This window comes from Seriola lalandi, unplaced genomic scaffold (genome assembly GCF_002814215.2).
Source record: "Seriola lalandi dorsalis isolate HSWRI2012SDOR001 ecotype SW California unplaced genomic scaffold, Sedor1 jcf7180002054208, whole genome shotgun sequence".
NCBI classification, from domain to species: domain Eukaryota; kingdom Metazoa; phylum Chordata; class Actinopteri; order Carangiformes; family Carangidae; genus Seriola; species Seriola lalandi.
In genome coordinates this window covers 134,755-155,071 of record NW_019524761.1, presented here as the reverse complement: position 1 = coordinate 155,071, position 20,317 = coordinate 134,755, and the positions used below count along the sequence as shown (strand labels likewise).

Sequence of the window (20,317 nt, the reverse complement as noted above, 5' to 3'; positions counted from 1 at the left end):
CAGTTAGCGTTTCTGGTAGAGGTAAAAGCTTTGATGTTGTCTCCTTTGGATTGTCACTGTTGGACGTTACTGTTCAGCGTCTTTTTCCTTTGACTTAAAGACACGAGCAAATGTCTTGTTTTGTTAATCACCCCGCTGACTGTGATTTTAACCAAACCAAATCCCTAAGGCTCAGACCCTCCTCTCTTCTGATTGGCTGACTGTTCTCTGACTGATCCAATAATAAATATAGCAGATTTTAGGTAAAAACACTCAAAATCCTGCAAAGTTGGATGGTGGGTCCAGGTGGGCGGGGCTTAGTGACTGCTTTGTTGTGACATCACAAAGTTACAGGAAGTCCTGACGGCTGGTTTTAAGGCTCATACACATAATATGTGACTGTGGGTCACAGCGACTCACATGTGAACAGTAACTAATCAATATCTTAAATTAGCCTTTGATTATGTTTTGGCCCACCATCTAATGGATCAGGGAAAAATCCGCCCCGACCCCTTCTGTACAGCTTATTATCCACGCTTGACACCATTTTCCTGTTGTCATTTTACACTGGTGTAGCAGCACATATGTATTCTGCCCCGATCACCTGCCACAGGTGCTAATATCTACAGCTGGGAAGTGGGAGGAGCTTCCACTGTACGTTTTTTTTCACTTCTTCTCTTGTATTTGTAGACGTTCCTCTTGATCAAGCTGTGAGCACTTCTGTTCTGCACGTTAGCTTAGATTAAATTCAGTTCAGTTGTTATGTGCTAATGTGGTTGTCGCAGAGTGTAGTCAGCCATATTTAGCTGTGAGCGTTTATTTTATCAAGAGCCTGAAGGGGTTTTTTTTTAAACATAAAAAAAATAAACCATCATCATGAAGCGTCTGTCATCCCTCAGCAGGTGAATTCTTCCATGACACCTGCTGTCAGACGACTGTTTAGATTCTTCTTCAGATTCTTCCTGCCATATTTACACTGTATTGTTTGACGATTGCACTTCCTTCTGGGTAATTAGCGTGTGCGTGTGAAGCATGACTGCGCTGGGGAAAGAGAAAAGAAAAAATCAAAGTGAAACGCCCAACGGGCTGCAGTTTAAATTTTGTTTTTTTAGTTGTCCTCGGAACATAACGCAGGTATTTTTGATTATATAATCAGCAGCACTTTCTATCACACACCAGCAAACATCAATGAGCATCATTAGCATGTACGCCTAAAATAGATATAGCTGTTTTGAAATGAAAAACGCAATCATTCAGACTCGATTGAATTGTGTTCCATATTCAGTGAGCCAGGCATCCAGGCAGTAAAACAACAACGCAGCAGCAGCTCTCTGAAGTGCTTTGGCAAGTGCTTCCCTCGTAATGTAACTATCATTGTGCTGTGATGGTTTTAATGATATGGTTTTTTAAAATTTTTTTATTAAATAATAGATTTTTTATGATGGCCAATTGCCTCCTAATGATTTGTCATCAGAGCTGCAATCCTTGAGTGACACTCAGAGGGACGCCTGATATGTCACAGCACTACAGTGGGCTCGTGTTTTTGCGTGTGCACTTAGAATAAACGTCCATTAGCATCTTGACTTTTAACCTGCAGAGACTTAGCTGATGGGTGATTAACCCTTAATGATACTTGTAAGGCCATCTGCCATCGTCAGCCGGTGACAGGTCCGCGCTTTGATTTTTCACAAGCGTCCACTGGTCATGTGTTTCATTTGGTTTCCCTACATTAGTTTCACAGCAGGTTCTTTTGACTTGCCATGGTGGGAAAAGCAACTAGAGTGTCCCTCAGACGTGACGGCGTGACAGCGAGTCAACATGCACAATATGACCCTGACACTGAAGTCGCTAAATGGAATTCAGCCATCGTTCATTTTATTATTCAAACCTGTGATGTTCCTACAATGACACGCTAAACGCCTTCTGTGGAAAAGGTCTGTGTCAGCTCCTCGTAAAGCAGGATTCATATTTTTATGGTCATGCTTAGTTAATGCAGAGAACACGGTTGAGAATATTGGAAAAAGTCAGTGCTGAGTTTCAGCATTAGATGGGAGGAAGTTGAAACCTAAAGTCCGTGTGGGATGACGGATGACATGATGAAGTATGTGGAGCTGTTGTATAAAGGCTTTTGTGGCTCCAGAGGGAGCTGTGTGAAGTCTGATGAACAGATGTCACTTGAGTAAACATTAGGTCTGAAAATTACAAATCTGAAAATGACAAGACCTACAGACCTCTGTAGCCCGCTGATTATATTTATTTATTAAAACTCCAGGATCACTGAGGGTAAATCCCTCATTTACAACGATGTCGAATAGATAAAAAATTCCAGTTAAAAAAAGAAGATCAAATTAAAAACAAACAAGAATCCATTAAAACAGTTAAAAACAGAAGTTAAAAGGTCAGAGATTAACAATCACAAATGTAGAAGAGGTACCAACAAATTAATTTTCAAAGTGCTTTGTAGTAAGTTCCAGGTCGATGGTGCAAAAAAGCCAGAGGCATTTATTCCAAGCTCAGTGTGAACTGGAGGGACATGGAGCGTAGCGTCAAACTAACATGGAAGTAAGATATGACTGAACTGAAGGGCTTTGTAAATAAACAAAAACATGTGTAAATCACGCCTGTCTGAGAGAGAAAATCCACAATAAAGAAAAGTTGGATATTGTTTAAAGTCCCACAGAGAAGAGGATTAGTCCTTGTTAATATCAGCAGTGAAGGATTCGGTAGTTACAGGCTAAAAACAAATTAAGCATTTAAAACATTTTTAAATCCAGATGTCCAATGGCTAAAAAGTTTTACCCATGTGAAACAAAACAAACAAAAAACAAAATGACAACACCACAAAAACAATAACATAAAAATATAGATTAAAACCAAGTAAAACTGTAAAAAAAAACAAAAACTGTCAAGTTGTGATACAGCTACTAAACCCCACATGCTGCAGGCTAGAGGCTCAAAGCTACATTAGGCTAACTGCTACTAGCACACAACACACTCTGGGTGAACTGTCAGAACAAGGTAATCTGTAAGTTAGGCTCCAGGTTTTGGTTATGATAATAATAATTACAATAATAATGATAAAAAACTGTGTGTACAGCACCTTTCATACAAGAAATGTAGCACCAAGTGCTTTACAACAAACAAAATAACATGGACCAAGTGCTTCACATATAAAAAAGACAACGTCGGTGGCTCAGCTTCACCAGTTTTTCTTGTTTATTAAAACTGTACATTGTGGGTGTGACAGTGTTATTAAAGTGCAATGCTAGTGGGGCACTGCTCTAAAACCTAACAAGTTGGACTCAGCACAAAGTCTGTGCACAAGCTCTGTAATTAATCCACCCTGACCTATTCCCTGTCACCTCTGTGCAGTATGAAGAGCCGCACCAGCAGCCATTGTTTTCTGTGGTCTCCTCATTTTGACCTGCGTCATCTCAGACTGACGCGTTCATGTCAACTTGTCGGGATCATCTAAGGGGAAATGCAAAGTCGAGCTTTCATCGTTACGAGCGAGCCCTTTTTCATGTTACACCCAACCATTTGACCCATTGTCAGACTATTGATTAGTGCAGCTCTAAGCGTGTCATGAATTGAAACAAACATTGCCAGTGCAAAGGTTATATTTCCATGCCGAAACGCACTGTATGTATCTAACAAAGGAGACGAATGCAGTTCCTTTCATACCATATGCAAAATTGATTTACTAAATACTCTAAATCCTGCACTGTTCACCGCCACGTTGACTAGATAGCAGTCTTCTCTTTCCCTGCCTCTCCTGGCGTATTGCTGCATTTCTTGGCACATTGCCACCATCTGTCGATCAGAGGAGTAGCGGAAAAACCATTGGCACGGTGGAGCTGCGTCTCGTGTCGGCCACGCGCTCCTGCACAGAGAGCCTGTAGTTAGAAAAACAAATGCTCTGTGGCGTACCACAGGTCAGAGACTCCACAGGGGAACCTGTAATTTGTGCAGTTGTGTTTTTTCCCCCCCAGAATTGGCAAAGCAAATTAGCGGTGAACATATTTTGTAGGCGACACGGTTGCTGTTTGTTTTTATTAGTTTGGTGGAGGACACGGTTCCAGGCCTCAGTAGTGACTCAACATAAAACTCTGCTCAACTTAATTTAACTATCGTCTTAAAAGGTGCCATTATACGCTTGGTAGAGTTCTGCACTGAAAGTTGTTCTCCTGTTGTGTCGATGCAGAACACAGATCAGAGAATTTACATGCAAACTTCCATCCCCGATACCACGTGTTTAATTTGGTTTGTTTTATTCACGGGGCTGTTTTAGACACAAGGTTAAAAGAAAATCATGCACGCATCACAGAGCTCTTACAGGTAACACCCGCATATTAAAGACATATCACCGCTGTTGGTGCTGGGTCTTAATAAATACACAATGAGACACAGACAGTGCTAATTACATTGTTAATGTAAGTGTTAAAGTCTAGTTATCTTGAAAGCACGGGCACAGGGTCTAGACAAAAGGACAGATGACTGGTGAAGCCAAAACAAAACACTGCAGCAAGTTTTAATGAGGCAACCGGGGACTGCCCGTCAAACACATAACAAACACTCACGTCCCAGAAGGGACACACACACACATGCACGCTCGCTCTAGTACTCTATGCACACAAGTATACAAAAATGCAAGTACACAACACACATAGGAAAATAACATTTCCACATGGACGTTTAGCTGATTTGCTTCTGATCTGTGACGAATTCCGTCTTCACCAAAACACGCCTGTCTCAGACCTGACTGATGAGCTTAAAGGGTCAAAAGATTAAGCTCAATATTCCCCATGTCAGTCATGTCAATCATAGCATGGTGATCTGCATTTTCAATGTTGCAGCAATATCGGAGATTACCGTTTTGAAATGCAGGGCTAAATACCCCTGCATTACGGCGCTGAAATATAGACCTAAAAATCCAAAGATTATACTTCAGTAAAATAAAGCCTTTAGCCTAATCCATATTCAAAGTCTTGTCTCTAGCTGGGCTGTGGGCCTCTATAACCTAGTTCTGACGGCTGTTATTGGGGAAAGCTGCTTTGTACTGGTCAGTTGTGTGATGAGGGCTTGGACACGGTCTGTTGAGTTGACCTATATTTGGCTGCCTGCCCTCTCTGCGCAGTCAAAAACCCAGAGCTTCCCTCTTGTTTTGTTCTATAGGCAAAGTGGGCCGCAGGGCAGTCTCCTCTGTTCTCGTGATCCTGCTCTCTGATCTGGTTCGAGCTTTAATGTAACGACATGTGAAATATTTCATGCATATAGATGCCTCCAGACAAACTGAAGTATTCATGCAGGAACAGAACTTCATTCAGCAGCAGTGTAGAGGAATTTGTAATGTGGCTGCAGCGGCGAATCGACAGCTAACATGATCAAATAGTCGGGATGGTAATAAAAGAAATCTCCTTGGGCTGAGCTGAATGCTAACGCTAACGTCTGCAAGCTAACAGGCTCACCATAGCTGTGTTCAGGGGCTGCAACCTTCAGAGGCTGCATTTGAATACCAATTGCGGCCAAACCTATCCCAAGATTCATTGCGTGCCAGTTATGAAAGTAAACACCGACAGAGACCTACCAGGTATCAGTCGTAGTCAGTTAGTTAGTTAGTTGGTTAGTCAGTCATAATACCTTTTCACCTCATTTTGTTCTCAGGATTGTACACAATCTCATTCAGCGAAGAGGAAACAAAAAGCTTCCCACGCTAGTTTACTTGCTAGTTAGCAAGCACAATACGTACACACTATTTAGTCATAGTCTCCCGACTGTCTTAAACCCATTCGTCTCTTGTGCAGCAGCTTATGTGCTGACACCGAAGGTTTTGATTAAACTTGGTAACGGCTAATAAATTGCTAATAAGCTACAATAGCTTCCTCCATTTTGGACTCTGCGGCTCTCTGTCACCTTGGAAGTTAGCGCTGTTTGCATGTAAAAGTTCACCAATGTTGAACTTGATGTAAAATAATTGCCTGCAAGCTCGGTGGCTAATGTTAGCTACTGAAAACTCACTGTTTGACTCTTCTCCTCTTGTGCTAGTGTTACTCTATGATTTAGCATGTCACAGAGAGACAAGCTCTAATCACACACGACGTTTGTACTTGTAGTCCCACACCTGTCCTCTCAGTTAAGGAAGCTAATGATGATGTATTTGAAGCAGCGTAGTAAAAGGAAGCTTAGGAAATTAAGGGAATTTCAGTGGAAACAGAACAGAAAGTATGGTATGTTTGTGGGTGAGCATATGTCAGTTATGCGAATCATTCAAACGTGAATCACTGTGATTCAAGCAGAAAAAGAAGGGGATTTGGTATTGTATGCCTTTTAGAAATAAAGAGGGATGGAAATGGATTAGGATGAGTAGAGGTGATAATGAGAGTGATGACATCGTGGTGTGATTTACAGGAAGAGCAGGGGGACAGGGAGGAGAGGCTGTTTGAGGAGAAGGAGGAAGGCAGGCGGGAGACGGAAAGTGCAGAGGAGGGATGAAAGATGGCGACTATTCAGAAAAGGTGACGAGTAAACACGTTGTTGGGTGGGCGGTGCTGGGAGGCCTCAGGTGCTCTGTATTGTCACGGGTTCAAATCCAGCCAGCCGCCTCTCGGGTCGTCCTCCTTCTGTCTCCTCCTCGGCTGCGCGTCGCCTAATAAAGCCGAAATGTGCCGAAAAGACGAGGAGACGCTGAAATAGGTCAAATGAAGAGAAGCGGGCAGGGAGAGAGAGAGAGAGAGAGAGAGAGAGAGAGAGAGAGAGAGAGAGAGAGAGAGAGGGAAGGAGAGAGGAGGAAGTTTTAGAGGCAGAAAGGCAACAAGAGGGAGGAGGGGAGGATGCATGAGGAGGAGGAAACGAGACGGGGGGGTGTGTGTGATGAAAATAGGTAGATAAAGATGAAGAACGCACACTCCAAAATGGAAGACGAGCAGAGCCAGGTCAGCCATATTAGCAGCATTCAGTGACCAGTGATTGTTGCCTAGCAGCGTGCAAGAATATTCTCCTCTCCTCTCTTCTCCATCACCCTTCTCCTTTTCTTGTATCTCTCTTTTCTCCTCAGCGTCGCCTCCTCCTCTTCTCCTCTGCGTGTTGTTGTTCTCGCTCTCTCTCTCTCTCTCCACCCCTTTCCATCTCCTCCCTCCTTTTCTGCTTTCATCCCTCCACTCTGCTTCACTTTGTTTTTTCTTTTTTACCTCGGCGCTATGCTAGTGCTGCCTCATGCCGACAGCCAGCTCTCTCTCTCTCTCGTGCATGCAAGTCGTGTGTGTGTGTGTGTGTGTGTGTGTGTGTGTGTGTGTGTGTGTGTGTGTGTGTGTGATGACGAGCCTTTCATCAGTGTGTAAAAGCTGGCTGATGCAGCCGTTACACCAGCTCTGTGCTGCATCAGGATTACATGGCACATGTGAAGCCCGTGTCCTCCTACGCTTGGTCAAATACGGGATGACACATGGCATCAAACATGTGTGTGTGTGTGCGTCCGTGCGTGCGTGCGTGCGTGTGTGCGTGTGTGTACTTACACCAGTGCTATTGATGCGAGGACTCTGATACTTCAGGTTGCAGACAGGTTTTGCAAATGAGGTTGTTCACAGCACGTGTTTCATGCTGATAATTTAATCCCATATAGTTGTATGGTGGCTCCTGTTGCTGCTGCTGCTGCCACCATTATTATGACTTCACTCTCACTACAGCTAAGTGACAGTTTGCAGCTGTGACATCGAGCAGTATTTGCCAGGTTTTGTAATTATGCATAAAATCTGCGTCTCTCTGGTTCACGCATGCTTTCAGAAGATGTCACCTTTAAGTTGTGTGATGTGAAAATCATCCATGTCCATGTTGCTGTGCGAAGGTTATACACAGCTAAACAAAACACGTGCGCATTTTAATTCTTAACTGACGTCAGATTCGCTCTGTCTTCATTTAACAAACAATTGCGAAACCTCCGCCGGACATCTGTCATCGGCGCCGTTAAAGGATGAGGCTGGAAATGTTCCTTGTTTTCTTTTTGTCAACAAACAACATGAAAAAAGACAAAAACCAACAATGAACTGATCCTACTAACAAATATTGTGTGTGTATTCAAAGCCTGACATATCTTAGTCCTCTGCGCCGCAGAGCTCCACTGAAGGAATATTTCAACATGTATCAGTGAAGCGCGCTGTTACTCTGGGTGACACTGTAGTTTATTTTGAGTTAATCCCATATACAACGTCCTGCTTCAGGTGATACTCAGCAGAACACAGAATGTATATTAATCCACGTCTGAAAATAGTCCCCAACAAATGCACTGTTTACTCTTCAAGGAACATTTGCTAAAAAGCTACAGACAGACTTCGGGAAGTCGGAGAGTATTAGGAGATGGACTAACACACTAATCTGCAGTAAGATGTCATTATTGGACTGCTTTTTTATTTCTAGTAGCAGTACAACTACTATAGGCCGGGAAGACACTGCCTGCGTGGCGTGTGCGTGGCGGCAGAGGAACATCTTGGTTTTCATTCTGGCGGCCATTTTAACGTGTTAGAGTGGACAGAGATCTGGCGTATTTTTCACGCGTGACGCGCACGTCTCCCAGCAAAAATACACAGAGGAAAGACTTGTTGACAGTCGTATTGACAACAAGATTACATCAAATCTGTAGTTTTGATGTCTCAGCTGAAAAAACCATTTGAGCAGCTGCATGTGGAGACAGTGGCACCGACTTTCTGTCAGAAATAAATCAGAAATTAATTTACGCTGAAAAGAAATCCAACATTCGAGTAGCCTGCAAAGTGTATGCAGAGAGACAGAGCTGGCAGCAGCAGCAGCCAGTGTGTTTCTGCTGTCATAGTAGTAGTACTACTTCTACTGCTCTGAAATATTACTGTTGGAGAACAAAGTACATTCGTGCCTTTGGAGTTCTGGTTGTATGGGCTCGACCTCAGGTACAACTCCTTTATACCAGCTTGTGTACAAACTGTTTGCTGCAAAAGTGTGGCAGATGTTTTACTCTATTCATCTTTATATATCTTAATTTCTCTTTATCTTTCTGTATTTATCTCTTCACCTGTTTTCATCAGGACTGGAAATACCTTTGTTGGAACATGTACAATGTGCTCTGGAATTACTACTTGTGTAATCTGTGCTGCAGCAGTACTACTGCTGTTACTTTCATCCCTGCCCCTACCACCAGTTATGTTGCTGTCAGCGCTGTGAGGTCTGCACTCTTTCTTCTCACTGGCCTAGATTTCACGTTGCGTAATGTAATGGCGCACCTGTCCAGGATGTGTCACTGCCCTTTGCTCCAGCTCTGCATGACCCTGAACATGAATGAGGCAGAGAGAAAACGTAAATACTGTTTAAATAATAATATAACACTCAATTAGCACTGGTCAAAATGTTGCACTAGAGTCTGTGTTTTAAGAGTTATCATATCAGAATGACGCACACGGCTGGAATCCAAATATTAATAGAAATATACTGGCAGATTGGTTTGTCAGTGATCTTATATTTTTGCTATAATCCTGTATGTGTCTTTGGAGCCGTGTGTCTCCACCTCTTCCTTCACTGTAACGTCCATATCTGTGTTTCCTGCGAGTACAGGAGTGTGGGAGAGCGTGGGTGTGACAGCCACTCAGCCTAAATGGTGACATGTCAGGGTGTCTTTAGTAATAGTAAAAGAGTTGCATGTTCCCTTGTTTTCCAGGAGGTATGCCAGTGCCTGAGGTGGCGTCTGACACTGCCAGCGCTGCCACCATGTTGAGCCCCGTCCTCAATGCCTCCAATGGAGACGGCTCCGAGTCTGAAACCACCTCCGCCATCCTCGCCTCCGTCAAGGAACAGGTTAGAGCTATCTCTCTCTCTCTCTCCGTGTGTGTGTGTGTGTGTGTGTGTATGTGTGTGTGTGTGTGTGTGTGCATGCAGCATACACATTGGGGTTGTCACAGTTAATGAAATATGAATACCAGAAAGAAATGAGGATAATTCCTCCTGTCCTTACAGGGTGAGACAAGGCGACAGTACACAGTAAACACGAATGATTGAATGCCCATCTGAGCTAATGTGTCACAAATATGTCGCCACATTTTGATCTGTTAGTGGAAAAGCCTCGGGCTGCAGCCGCTCGGTGTAATTTTGAAAACGCTCTAATGTGGTGGGATGCATCATTTCCCACATTTTGTCAAAGTCTGAGCAGCTTTGTTGGTTTACTGTGTGTGACATGGCAGTAAAGGGACAAGACAAAGTTCCTACCTTGATGTTTTGCTTTTTGAATCCTAACTAACTAACTGTGCATTAAGGTGTGCATCCTCATACCTGTCCTATACATGTGTTGACATACGGACGAATAGCAGATCACGTGTTGTTTATGTTACATTTTTCCTGGCTTTAAACTGTTGCACTTGTGTCACCTGGCTGTTAGCGGTCAGGAGTTTGCTCTGCTGCACCTGTAACCGCACTTCACTATGTGACACACTGTGGAGTTCACTTCCACTTCACGTTTTGATAAAAGTGAGATTTTAAACCACTGGAGGCGAGCAAAAAGAAGACGGTGTTAAGTTGGTCTTTATCCAGTGAACCAACTAGTCCCCTTGAAGAAAGGCTCTAATTGGCTCGATTCTCTCTCCAGCAGAGCATCACCAGACTTTACTAAATTGTAGGTTATTATAAAACCAACTGGAACCAGGCTAATAGCGCCGGACTAGGGTCATTTATCAAGGGTGGCATCAAAAAAGCTGTGAGTCTAAGACTGTGGTGGCAGCTCAGTTGTGGCGGGAAAGCAACAGTAAAAACATAGCGAGCAGTCTGATGAGCAGTCTTCATTGGCAGTGTAACCGTGGTAACACATGCATATCACCATTCCTGTGCAGGGATACATCAGAAGGTGAAAAGGTATTACAACAGAGGTGTGCTGTGTTTGCGTGAACCATCACGGCTGCACTTTTTGTTTCGTGACAGTTGCTAATGTTTAACTCATTTGTTTTTCAGACGGTTAAATAAAGAAGCACTCGTGATTTTAATATCAGGTTGTGTTCAGGCTGTGTTGGAAATACCTGTTGCCTCACCAGGTTCTTTTTACCAAAAAAGGTGTGGGTCTCCTAATCATGGAAAATAATTTGTTCAGGTGGGTGGATAATTTATGCATACATGCAGGATCGATGACATCAGAGCTGATCTGCGCATTAATGCGTTAATGCAATTAAAGGTCTACAACAACACCCGCAGCCCCCTGAGTCTGGACTGTAACGCTCATTGTGCGCCTGGAAACTGGACAGGAACTTTTCTGAGGAGGATCTGGTCATTTGTTTTAGAGGTAGAGGTGAACCGAGGTGTTGGACACGTGGAAATGTTCACCTGCCGCTGATGCTGGTGGTGTGGATCACCAAAGTCATGAGGGTTTAACCACTGAAAACCCTTCATGCCTCTGCCAAATTTAATGTTAATCCACCCAGAAGTTGTTTAGATATTTTAATCTGGACCAAAGTGTTGAACAGATGGACAGTTGCAGCGGCAGTGCCAACCCCCAGAGCCACACTACTACTGTATTTAAAAACTACTTTCATTCAGCTGTAGGATAAGCACCAATCAGCATGAAGTAGATATAATAAAACAGTTGGTCCTTCAGTCAAACACGCGTCCTCCGTGCGTCTTGGGTGCGTTCACACCCGAACTCCAGAGCTGTCCACTTGTGATCGGATCACCCTAGACGGATGTTAACACCGCGCCTCCAATCAGTCACTGCACTCGCATGTAGTACACTGTGTACACAACACAGTATCCTCGCAAAGCGTATAGGGGAAGTGTTGTCCCAAATCAATCAATCAATCAATTGTCGCCCCCCCTCGAAATATCTGCTGGCTGCTTTGCTCACTTGACTTTTCTGTGTGCGCACGCTTGTTTGAAAACAACGTTGGTGGTCCCTCCTGCTTCTGCTTTGCAGCCAAGATGGCGTCCGCTGCGGGTGAGAAGTGTCTATCGTCTTACACTCAGTTAATTGACCGGTTTTGAACGCAGCATCCAGGTACTCACAATCCGCTGCGCGTTCGACATACTTGTCAAAGGGAACGCACTTATGCACTCAAAATAGCGAGGGTGAGTATGAGGCTGTTGCATTGTGGGTAACACCGGCCCCAGGTTTTGGAGGAAGACAAAATTCTGCTGCTGATTCTCTCTTTCTTTTTTATCTGTCCATCATGAGTGCGACAGCTTTACTGTTACATCAGTGACATCGCACTCCTGTAACAGTAGATAGCACTGCTGTGAATGTTGGCTCTGTGTGTGTGTGTGTGTGTGTGTGTGTGTGTGTGTGTGTGTGTGTGTGTGTGGGTGGGTGGACACTTGATACTGTGGTAACTGTGTGTGTCCTTGAGTACTATAGGATGTGAGGAAAACTACTCGGAAGCTAAAGATAGCCAGTGAAAATGCTGAGGGTGGAGAAAATAATGGATTCTGCATGTTTGAGACGGAAGCTTCGCTCTGAGTTACTACAATGTTCTGAAAGACCATTTCAAGTCTAAGTAGGTCATGCAGACGTGGACATATACACACACACACAGGTCATGCACACACACACATACACACACACACACACTTACAGATGATCTAGGGCATGGTAATGGCCCTCTGATGAGAATGTGTAAAAAGAGGAGCAGACAAGAATGGAGGGAGTGTCAGCTATTTGAACAAAGTGTAGGCGAACAGATAGTTGCTCACTCCTCCGTCCTCCGTCCTCCAAGAGCTGGATTCATTATATTTCATGCTCCTGCGCCACAGGGAGGTTATTCTTCTTCTTTAAGTCAGTCATTTGTCACTTCCTGTCACACTTGTTGTTTTTTTTCACTGTGTAATTTTTCAATATGTTTGGGCTGATGCCAGTGTTTGTTAACAGGCTGCGAGGAGGAAGCAGGGATGTGTATTTTTTTCGGGTCTCACACACACAAACACACACACACACACACACACACACACACACACACACACACACACACACACACACAAAGCCTTCCTATTCATTTTGGTTCTTAAAGACGAGGTCTGGCATGAGAGACCTAGAAAAGACGTGCACATGTGCGGTCTGCAGTCACACACACACACACACACACACACACACACACACACACACACACACACATGTAAACGCTGCCTCTGCTGACTCACACCAGGAGATCCCTGCTGCTGTTTCTCCTCCGTTTCCCTCTACCCACATGAGATTGATTAGCCATTCGACGTCGTATTTATCACATCTGTCAGCTTTTGTCCTCGTATCGTTCATCATCGCCGCTGTCAACACATCTGCTGTTGGGGGAAGCATGGTGTTAAGTGCCAGCTCTGAAAGAGGTTCCTTCCAGTGTGAGAGATGTGGCCTATTTGAAAAATCTGAGATATTGTCTCGCTGAATGACAGATAAAGTGAAAGTGGCGAAGGGTATTGATTAGTTGTCATTTTGCTTGCAGCCTAGCAACAGCTCTCAAAGTCTGTTTTAACATAAATCCTCAAAACGGTTTCATCCTGTCAGCAGACAAGGAAACAAACAACGCACTTAATTTTGTTTTTAAAACAGTAATTCAGAGTTTTCTTTTCGGAAGCTTCCGGCCTTTTTGTGGCGCTAAATATTAGTTTCGCTTGTCCACATTTATCTAAGGACCACAAAGAGCTGTGGTGCCGGTAAAATGTGAGAAAGGCAGCAATTTACAGGAAATATTGCATGTTTTTTTGTGTTGGCTCATGCTGTTTGTAATTTCTTTGGGTTCATATTTACAGGCACAAAATACAGGGGGGAAGAAAAATATATACATACAGTAGCTACACCTGATTTGAATCAATGGCAAACCACAGCCCCAGAGGAAAATGCAACTGAACTTCGGCACCTGGGGAAAAGCAAGATGTGAAATCAAAAATAAGAAGTTAGCAAAGACAAAATGCTTGAATAACAGCAGTAAAGATATAATTCATTATTTAAATTACTTCAATTTCACACTGTATATTCTGAGTCAAGCTCACGCACCACACCCTGGTGCTGTAAATACTCACTATTTTTGCTCAAATATGTATTAATACGCAGCTGAAAATAGTCCCCGACAAATGCACTATTTACTCCGGTTTGAGCAACTCGTCCAAACTGAAGCATCTCAACAACAGTTTGAAACGATGAAAAGTGAGATCATACCGTACGCTGTGGTGCACGCGAATCAAATGAACTGCAGCTGAGCTCATTTGCATATGTAGTCTCAGTAAATACCCAACTAAACTGAAAGATTACGGAGCAGTTCGCTCACTATAATAACCAGTTGGATAGTTTTAATTGACAAATATAAGACCGCAGCCACCAAACCTGACACACAATTAAAATCTTCAAGGATAAAAAAAAAAACCAAAAGCTTAAAGCTTATTGTGATCCTCGTTAGAGAGAGCATCCATGTGTTCGCGTTTGTGTGTTTATTCCCCAAACTTGAAAGCAGCATTACATCACTGCTTCAGCCTTCCTTCCCATTACGCCGGCAACATGACCTCCCGCTGTGTTTTTACAAGCGGCAACACTGGCTCAACATAAGTAAGTTCAGAAAAGAGATGTTGCATGCACGGCCTCATCATCACAGAGGGAAACATGACAGTGCGTGCGGGAGAGGAAATAAGGGAATTCATGAGGAGGCAAGTCAACCAACGGGAGAAAACACAAAAAAGAAAAATCCATTACACGGGGGGGTTTCTACTGGTTTATCAAATGTGAGTTTGTAGGCAGAATGTGGTGTTTGTGCAGCCTCTCAGCCACGGGATAATTAATGTGAATCATGGCGTTCACTCTAATTGGCACTGCAGCGGAAAACAGCTTCTCTCTGGTTTGACCTACAACTCGTAGGAATCCAAATCAAAAGCAGTTTAGACTGAGGTAATTGAAGTTATATCTTTTTTTCTCTCTCTCTGTAAGTCTAATTAAACTCATCTCGTCGCCTGCAGTACCATTATTCTGAAAAAAAATATTGATGTGTTACGGTTGTTACTCTTTTACATTTCACATTTTCTCTCTTTGCATAAGCTGATGTGCAAGCGGCACACCTAATTTATAATCCACTTTAAAGCACACACACTTAAATACTTTCTGTTTATGATTGGTGTTATGACATGTGAGATTATAAAAGAAAAAAACAGGATTAATAGTTCTTTTTGAAAACAATCAACCTGATGTTAATTGTAGTCACTTGTTGATGATTCATTAGGTTCTTTTATCTGTGTTTGCCGTGATAATAATGGCTGCTATCAGCCTTTCCTCCCCCTCTCACCGCCACCCTCTTCATTTGTTTATGAAGGATTAATTAAGATTTGTTTAGCACCATCATAACTCATTAAACGATCAAATATAGTTCTCTTCAAAGAGTTATATATTCATAAGAAGGGGTTTCAAATGGGATCAGATATTTATTTTGTTTTACTTCTTATGTAAGGGAGCGAGTTACTTTGGGTCTGACTCCACATTAACAGCGAGAAGCCTTCGATCCGTTCAGTCCACACCGACTCGGATCCAGCTGTGCGTCTGTCAGCAGCTGCCCCCCGAGGAGCTGGAACAACGGCGGCCAGACGAATCGTCTTCGCCAGGCTGATTGACAACAAAAAAAAAAATGTATTGGATATAAATAGCTTTCAAGTCGGCTGCGTGAGGATTGCACAGGAGGAAAAACAGGCTTTGTTTTCACGTGTTAATTCATTGATTTTAAATTCTCCGCCCACCGTAGCCGGCCCGAGAGAATCCAGCTCACAGTGACACCAGGAGGTTTGATAGGTACCATTTAAAAAGTTCACAACATATAATCAACAGGAGGTTTGTGTGATTTTAGAGTCTGTGGGGATCGTGCTTCACTGAGCAGATGAAAAACAAAATAGACTCGGGTGACACACATCTCGGGGGTGTAGGGAAGCCGGGAAAGGCCACACTTGCATTTGTTGTCTCGAGATAACGGAATAATTCATATAGTCATCACAGTATATCATATATCATAGTGTCTGCTCCGTGCGACGGGCGAGAGGCGAGCGTTGGAGAAAGTCCTCTACTATTTATTTCCAGCTGAAGGAAGAGTTGAGGCCAGGGCACCATAGTAGAAATGAGACGAAATATCTTATGTTTTTGTTTCTGCTATGCAGTGCTGCTGTATGTGAATTGTTTTTGAGTGAATATGTTTTTAATGTGTTCGTGTCTGTGTGCATGTGTAAACTGAAGAAACCCCTCACACAGCTCCTCCCCCCTTTAGCTGCTGTTGCTCATGCAGTTTACAAGAATAAAAATGGCAGATTAACCATCAAATTTCTTAGCAATTATGAAACATTGGGTCATTAAAATCAGAGAGAGGTACACTGAAGCAGACCAGGTCTTTTTTCTGTCTACTAAAATGAAGCTGTAGCGGACAGATTATATCACCTAGAGACAGCTAGCTAATTAAGCTAATGTAAGCTCCATGAATTGGTTGAAAGCATTTCAGCTGACTCATCTCGAAATGGGAATCCTGCAAAAAAAAAGTCCTAAATGTGAATTCGACATTCATTAAATGACATCAAAAAACCGAGGCTAAAGCTACATGTCCCATGGGTGAAAGTTAGCATCCTCACTTAACTGATAATCCAGGTACAAGAAAATAGCATTGTCTTTTAATTTGAGTGTAGAACTGGTTGTATTGTATGTAATGAGAAGGAAATATGTAAGATAACCCTGTTTAGCTGCTTATCTTTTGTTAGTATTTTCAAAACGGTGTGCTTTCATGCTTTTGGGCTAAAGGCTTATTAGCAAAGGTATCGCTACCTGGAGTAGCAGAGCAGCTAACGTTAGCATACTCTGATAGCATGTCCAGCTTCCACAGTGGGAAAATGCTACACAGCAGATGTGCTAGTCATGGACTTTTTCTTTTCTTTTCTTTTTAAGCACACAGTTTAATCCATTCCTTTACAGTATGTAGACAGGGCCTGTCAATCCTGCCATGCTTAGTTACGGTTGCTAGGCTATTATTGGCTGTTTGGGAGCTGTGTTCAGTGAACCGTTAATTCATGGGTGCAGGTGCATATACTGTACGTTTACATGCGTGTGTTTTTTTTTTTTTTGCTCATGTCAAAGTTCGGCTGTCTATAGCTCCAACTGGAAAGCACTGACAGGAGGCAGAGCAATGCATTGTGGGTAGGTCCGAGAATGGCCAAGGGGCCGTTACATTTGTCATCTCAATCTTGCTGTCAACCTTCTCTCTGCTACCTGCTACAGGGAGAAAAATAAAACTAGTAAGTGGGATTGGACAGGCAGTAGCTGCGTGTGTGTGTGTGTGTGTGTGTGTGTGTGTGTGTGTGTGTGTGTGTGTGTGTGTGTGTGTGTGTGTCTCTAGCCTTTGCTGTGTTGAGGAGCTGTGTCTAGTGCTCCAGACTACAGAGTTCAGCTCTGCTAGTTATATTATGCAGAGAGCTGAGCAGACGGTTGACACTGCAAAGGGAAAGATCCGCACTTTATATTTGATGAGCCTGAGTCAAGTGGTGGATCTTGGTTATTTTATTGCAGGCAAATGAAGAAAGACACGGATGCAGCAGCAGAGACTGAGCCAGGATTTCAGAGCATTTATTAGTCAACACACTGGACTTCTTTCTATCATCTCCACTCTTTCCCAACCTCGGAAGAACATTGAAAATCAAAGGTTGCATTTGAATAAATGTATTGGGTGGGCAGTATATGGATCTCAACTCATCTTCAAAACTATAACTATTTCATTTAACAAGGTCTCGAGATGACTCATAAGTTTTAACAGCAGCACAAAATGTTCTATACTTTTCATACCAACAGAAGTTTTGTGGAAAAAAAAAAAAGATTCTTTCAAATCTTTAATATTTTAAAGCGTGGACCTTCTCGTGTGGGATCTCACTTTGCAAACCAGCAGTGGCCTTCATCTATATTTGCTTTCTAAATTGATAAAAATGAATCATTTGACCTTTTAAAATCAAGTATTTTCATTTACTCTGCATGTTTTCTCATTTTACTTACATTATATATCCCCATGCATCCTCATACATATTTGTCCCAGAGCCCGTGTGAAAGTCGCAGACACCAGACATCTTTCTTTTAATCACATCATTTACCAAAGTTTTTAAAGAATCAGAATCAGGTTTATTGCCAAGTAGGTTTTCATATGCAAGGAATTTGCTTTGGTGTTTTTTGTGCATAACAATAGACACAGTAAGAAGAAATAAATATAAAGTACCGCAGGTCGGGTAGCTTAAATATAGATAGAAAAATATAATGATATTTACAATAAGAATATGAAAAAATATTCAGAATATAAATATAACACGATACAAAAAGTAGGAAAAGTATGCAAACAAAAAAAAAAAAAAAATGAGGAAAACAGTCACAAGCTGAAGCTGAACATGCATACCTGTGAAAACACCCTCAGCTGGCCACACTGAGCTGAGATGAAGGAGTTTTTGGAGCAGCAGAGCAGAGACGGTGTGTAGTACAGGAGCTGAGTGCACACCACATGAGGCATTAAACTTTCTGTAGAATTCCTACAGAGCTCAAATCAGCAGCCGGTCTCCGTCTCCTCCGTCTCCTCTCTCATCACACGTCGTCTGCGGTGGAAGCGCGTCTCTCATACATTTTCAAAAAGTGCATATTAATAGCCGTCCTTGATCAAAGCCCGGCCTCTGTGGTAAACTGACTTCTTTTGACGTCACTGAAAGAGATGAGCGCACTAGAAGCTGCAGGATGAATAATTTTGCCATTTTTTTCTCCCTGACCTGTTTTATTGATCGTGCCCTTGTGAAGCCGCGTGTTTTTTAAACATGCTATCATCTACAAATACACAAACCCGACATGACGTAGATGTATATGATTTTAGCTTGAGAGCAGTTATGACTTATAGGGACGGACTTCGAAGGACTCTCTCTCACCAGTGTTGGGAAGTAATGTCTCACTTAGGAAAGTGTTATAGTATAATGTGATTACAGCCAAAATGTTTACTGTGTGTATTAATTACATGGGGATGACGTTGGATAATGACCGGCTGAGATGACATGTCACATGGTCCTGGAGCAAATCGTCAAGTGGGCATTATTTTAAAAATCTTAATGGTTAATTCGTCGCCTGGAACAATCATAATAACACTTGTAGGACAAAAATTAAAACTATTGTGAGTCTGGCTTATGTCCTCCACCATCACCTGGAGTCGCTTGTACGTTCAGGTCATTATTAGTCATCAGAGAAATCATTTTGTCAATAACATAAAATTGTTTAAAGCTCCTCCAGTGTAAAGGTCTGTGTCCATGTGTAGTGTGATTATAGATCAGCTCTAGCTTCTATATTAATACTGTGAAAGTATCAAAGCCTCAGTCCACAGAGAAATGCACACAGCCTGTATTCAGACACTGAGCCTTAAAACCAGCCGTCAGGACTTCTGGAACTTTGTGATGTCACAACGCTCTCAGGCACGGCCCAAGCCCCGCCCTTGTGGATCAACGCTTCAAATAAATCACCAGAAAAGTGTAGATATGGGACCTTTAACGTGCCTTTTGTAATTTTGTAGAGAGCCAAAGTCAGCATATTCACACATCTTGTTTTTCTCCAACCAGCAGTGTAAAAGATTTTCAGTTCACTCTCCTATTAGATGCATTTGGGAAAAACCGAAACCAGAAGACTTTTGCCACTTTAGTTCGGAAACTGCCTCAAATCATGAATCCTTTATTAGAATATATTTATTTAGCAGCACATCAGCTGTTCCAGGCCACACAAGTCCAAAGCATCCTTGATAAAATAAAATGGAGCAAGGAGGTTTTCTTGGCTACACGTTCACAGTTGAATCAGACCAGCGCTCGGGCCGCGAGTGACGATTCCCGAGAACCACGCGGGTGTTGCGGATAAAGAATGTGATCTCATCCAAGCCTTTAAAAGTTCCTTTTTCATCTTGTTCCCGAATCTGTCTGGTGAAACCGTTTCCACCGAGGACGGAACAGCTTTTTATTGGGCAGAGCTGCTCGTTTTTTTCCCTCCTTTTTCCAAACGGCACCTGCAGATGCAGTGTGTTGTGCTGGGAGGGGTAGTGTTGGCAATCTTCCCAGCAACAGGCAATAAACTGAGATAAAAATACCAAGACCACAAGGTGTTTCAGTGTTATTAAAGCAACAATGTCAAGAAAACTCCCGAGAACTCTTACCCTTTAGATGTTTACCTCGTTTGCCCTGGCTCTCAGCATTTAACATCCTTTAAGTTAAAAATAAACACTTCTACCTTGATGCTGGGAGAACACTTTTTCCTATTTTGCAGCACAGTGAATTTATTTTACACTTGCTCATAATTTTTTTTCTAACCCTGTGCTTAAAACCAATTTCAGTGCTGTCTTCACGGTGGTGGTGGTGGTGG

The 20,317-nt window shown here is 42.7% G+C and overlaps 1 protein-coding gene across 2 annotated transcripts in view; it reads left to right on the top strand.

The window, feature by feature from the left end:
* Positions 1 to 20,317, top strand: part of ctnnd2b (catenin (cadherin-associated protein), delta 2b) — a 159,641-nt gene that overhangs the window by 22,748 nt on the left and 116,576 nt on the right. For both annotated transcript variants that reach the window (XM_087173420.1, XM_087173422.1), the window contains exon 2: positions 9,656 to 9,792. In XM_087173420.1, the coding sequence (XP_087029546.1) occupies positions 9,661 to 9,792 (132 nt within the window). In that variant the 5' untranslated portion in view covers positions 9,656 to 9,660. The remainder of the gene's footprint in view (positions 1 to 9,655; positions 9,793 to 20,317) is intronic.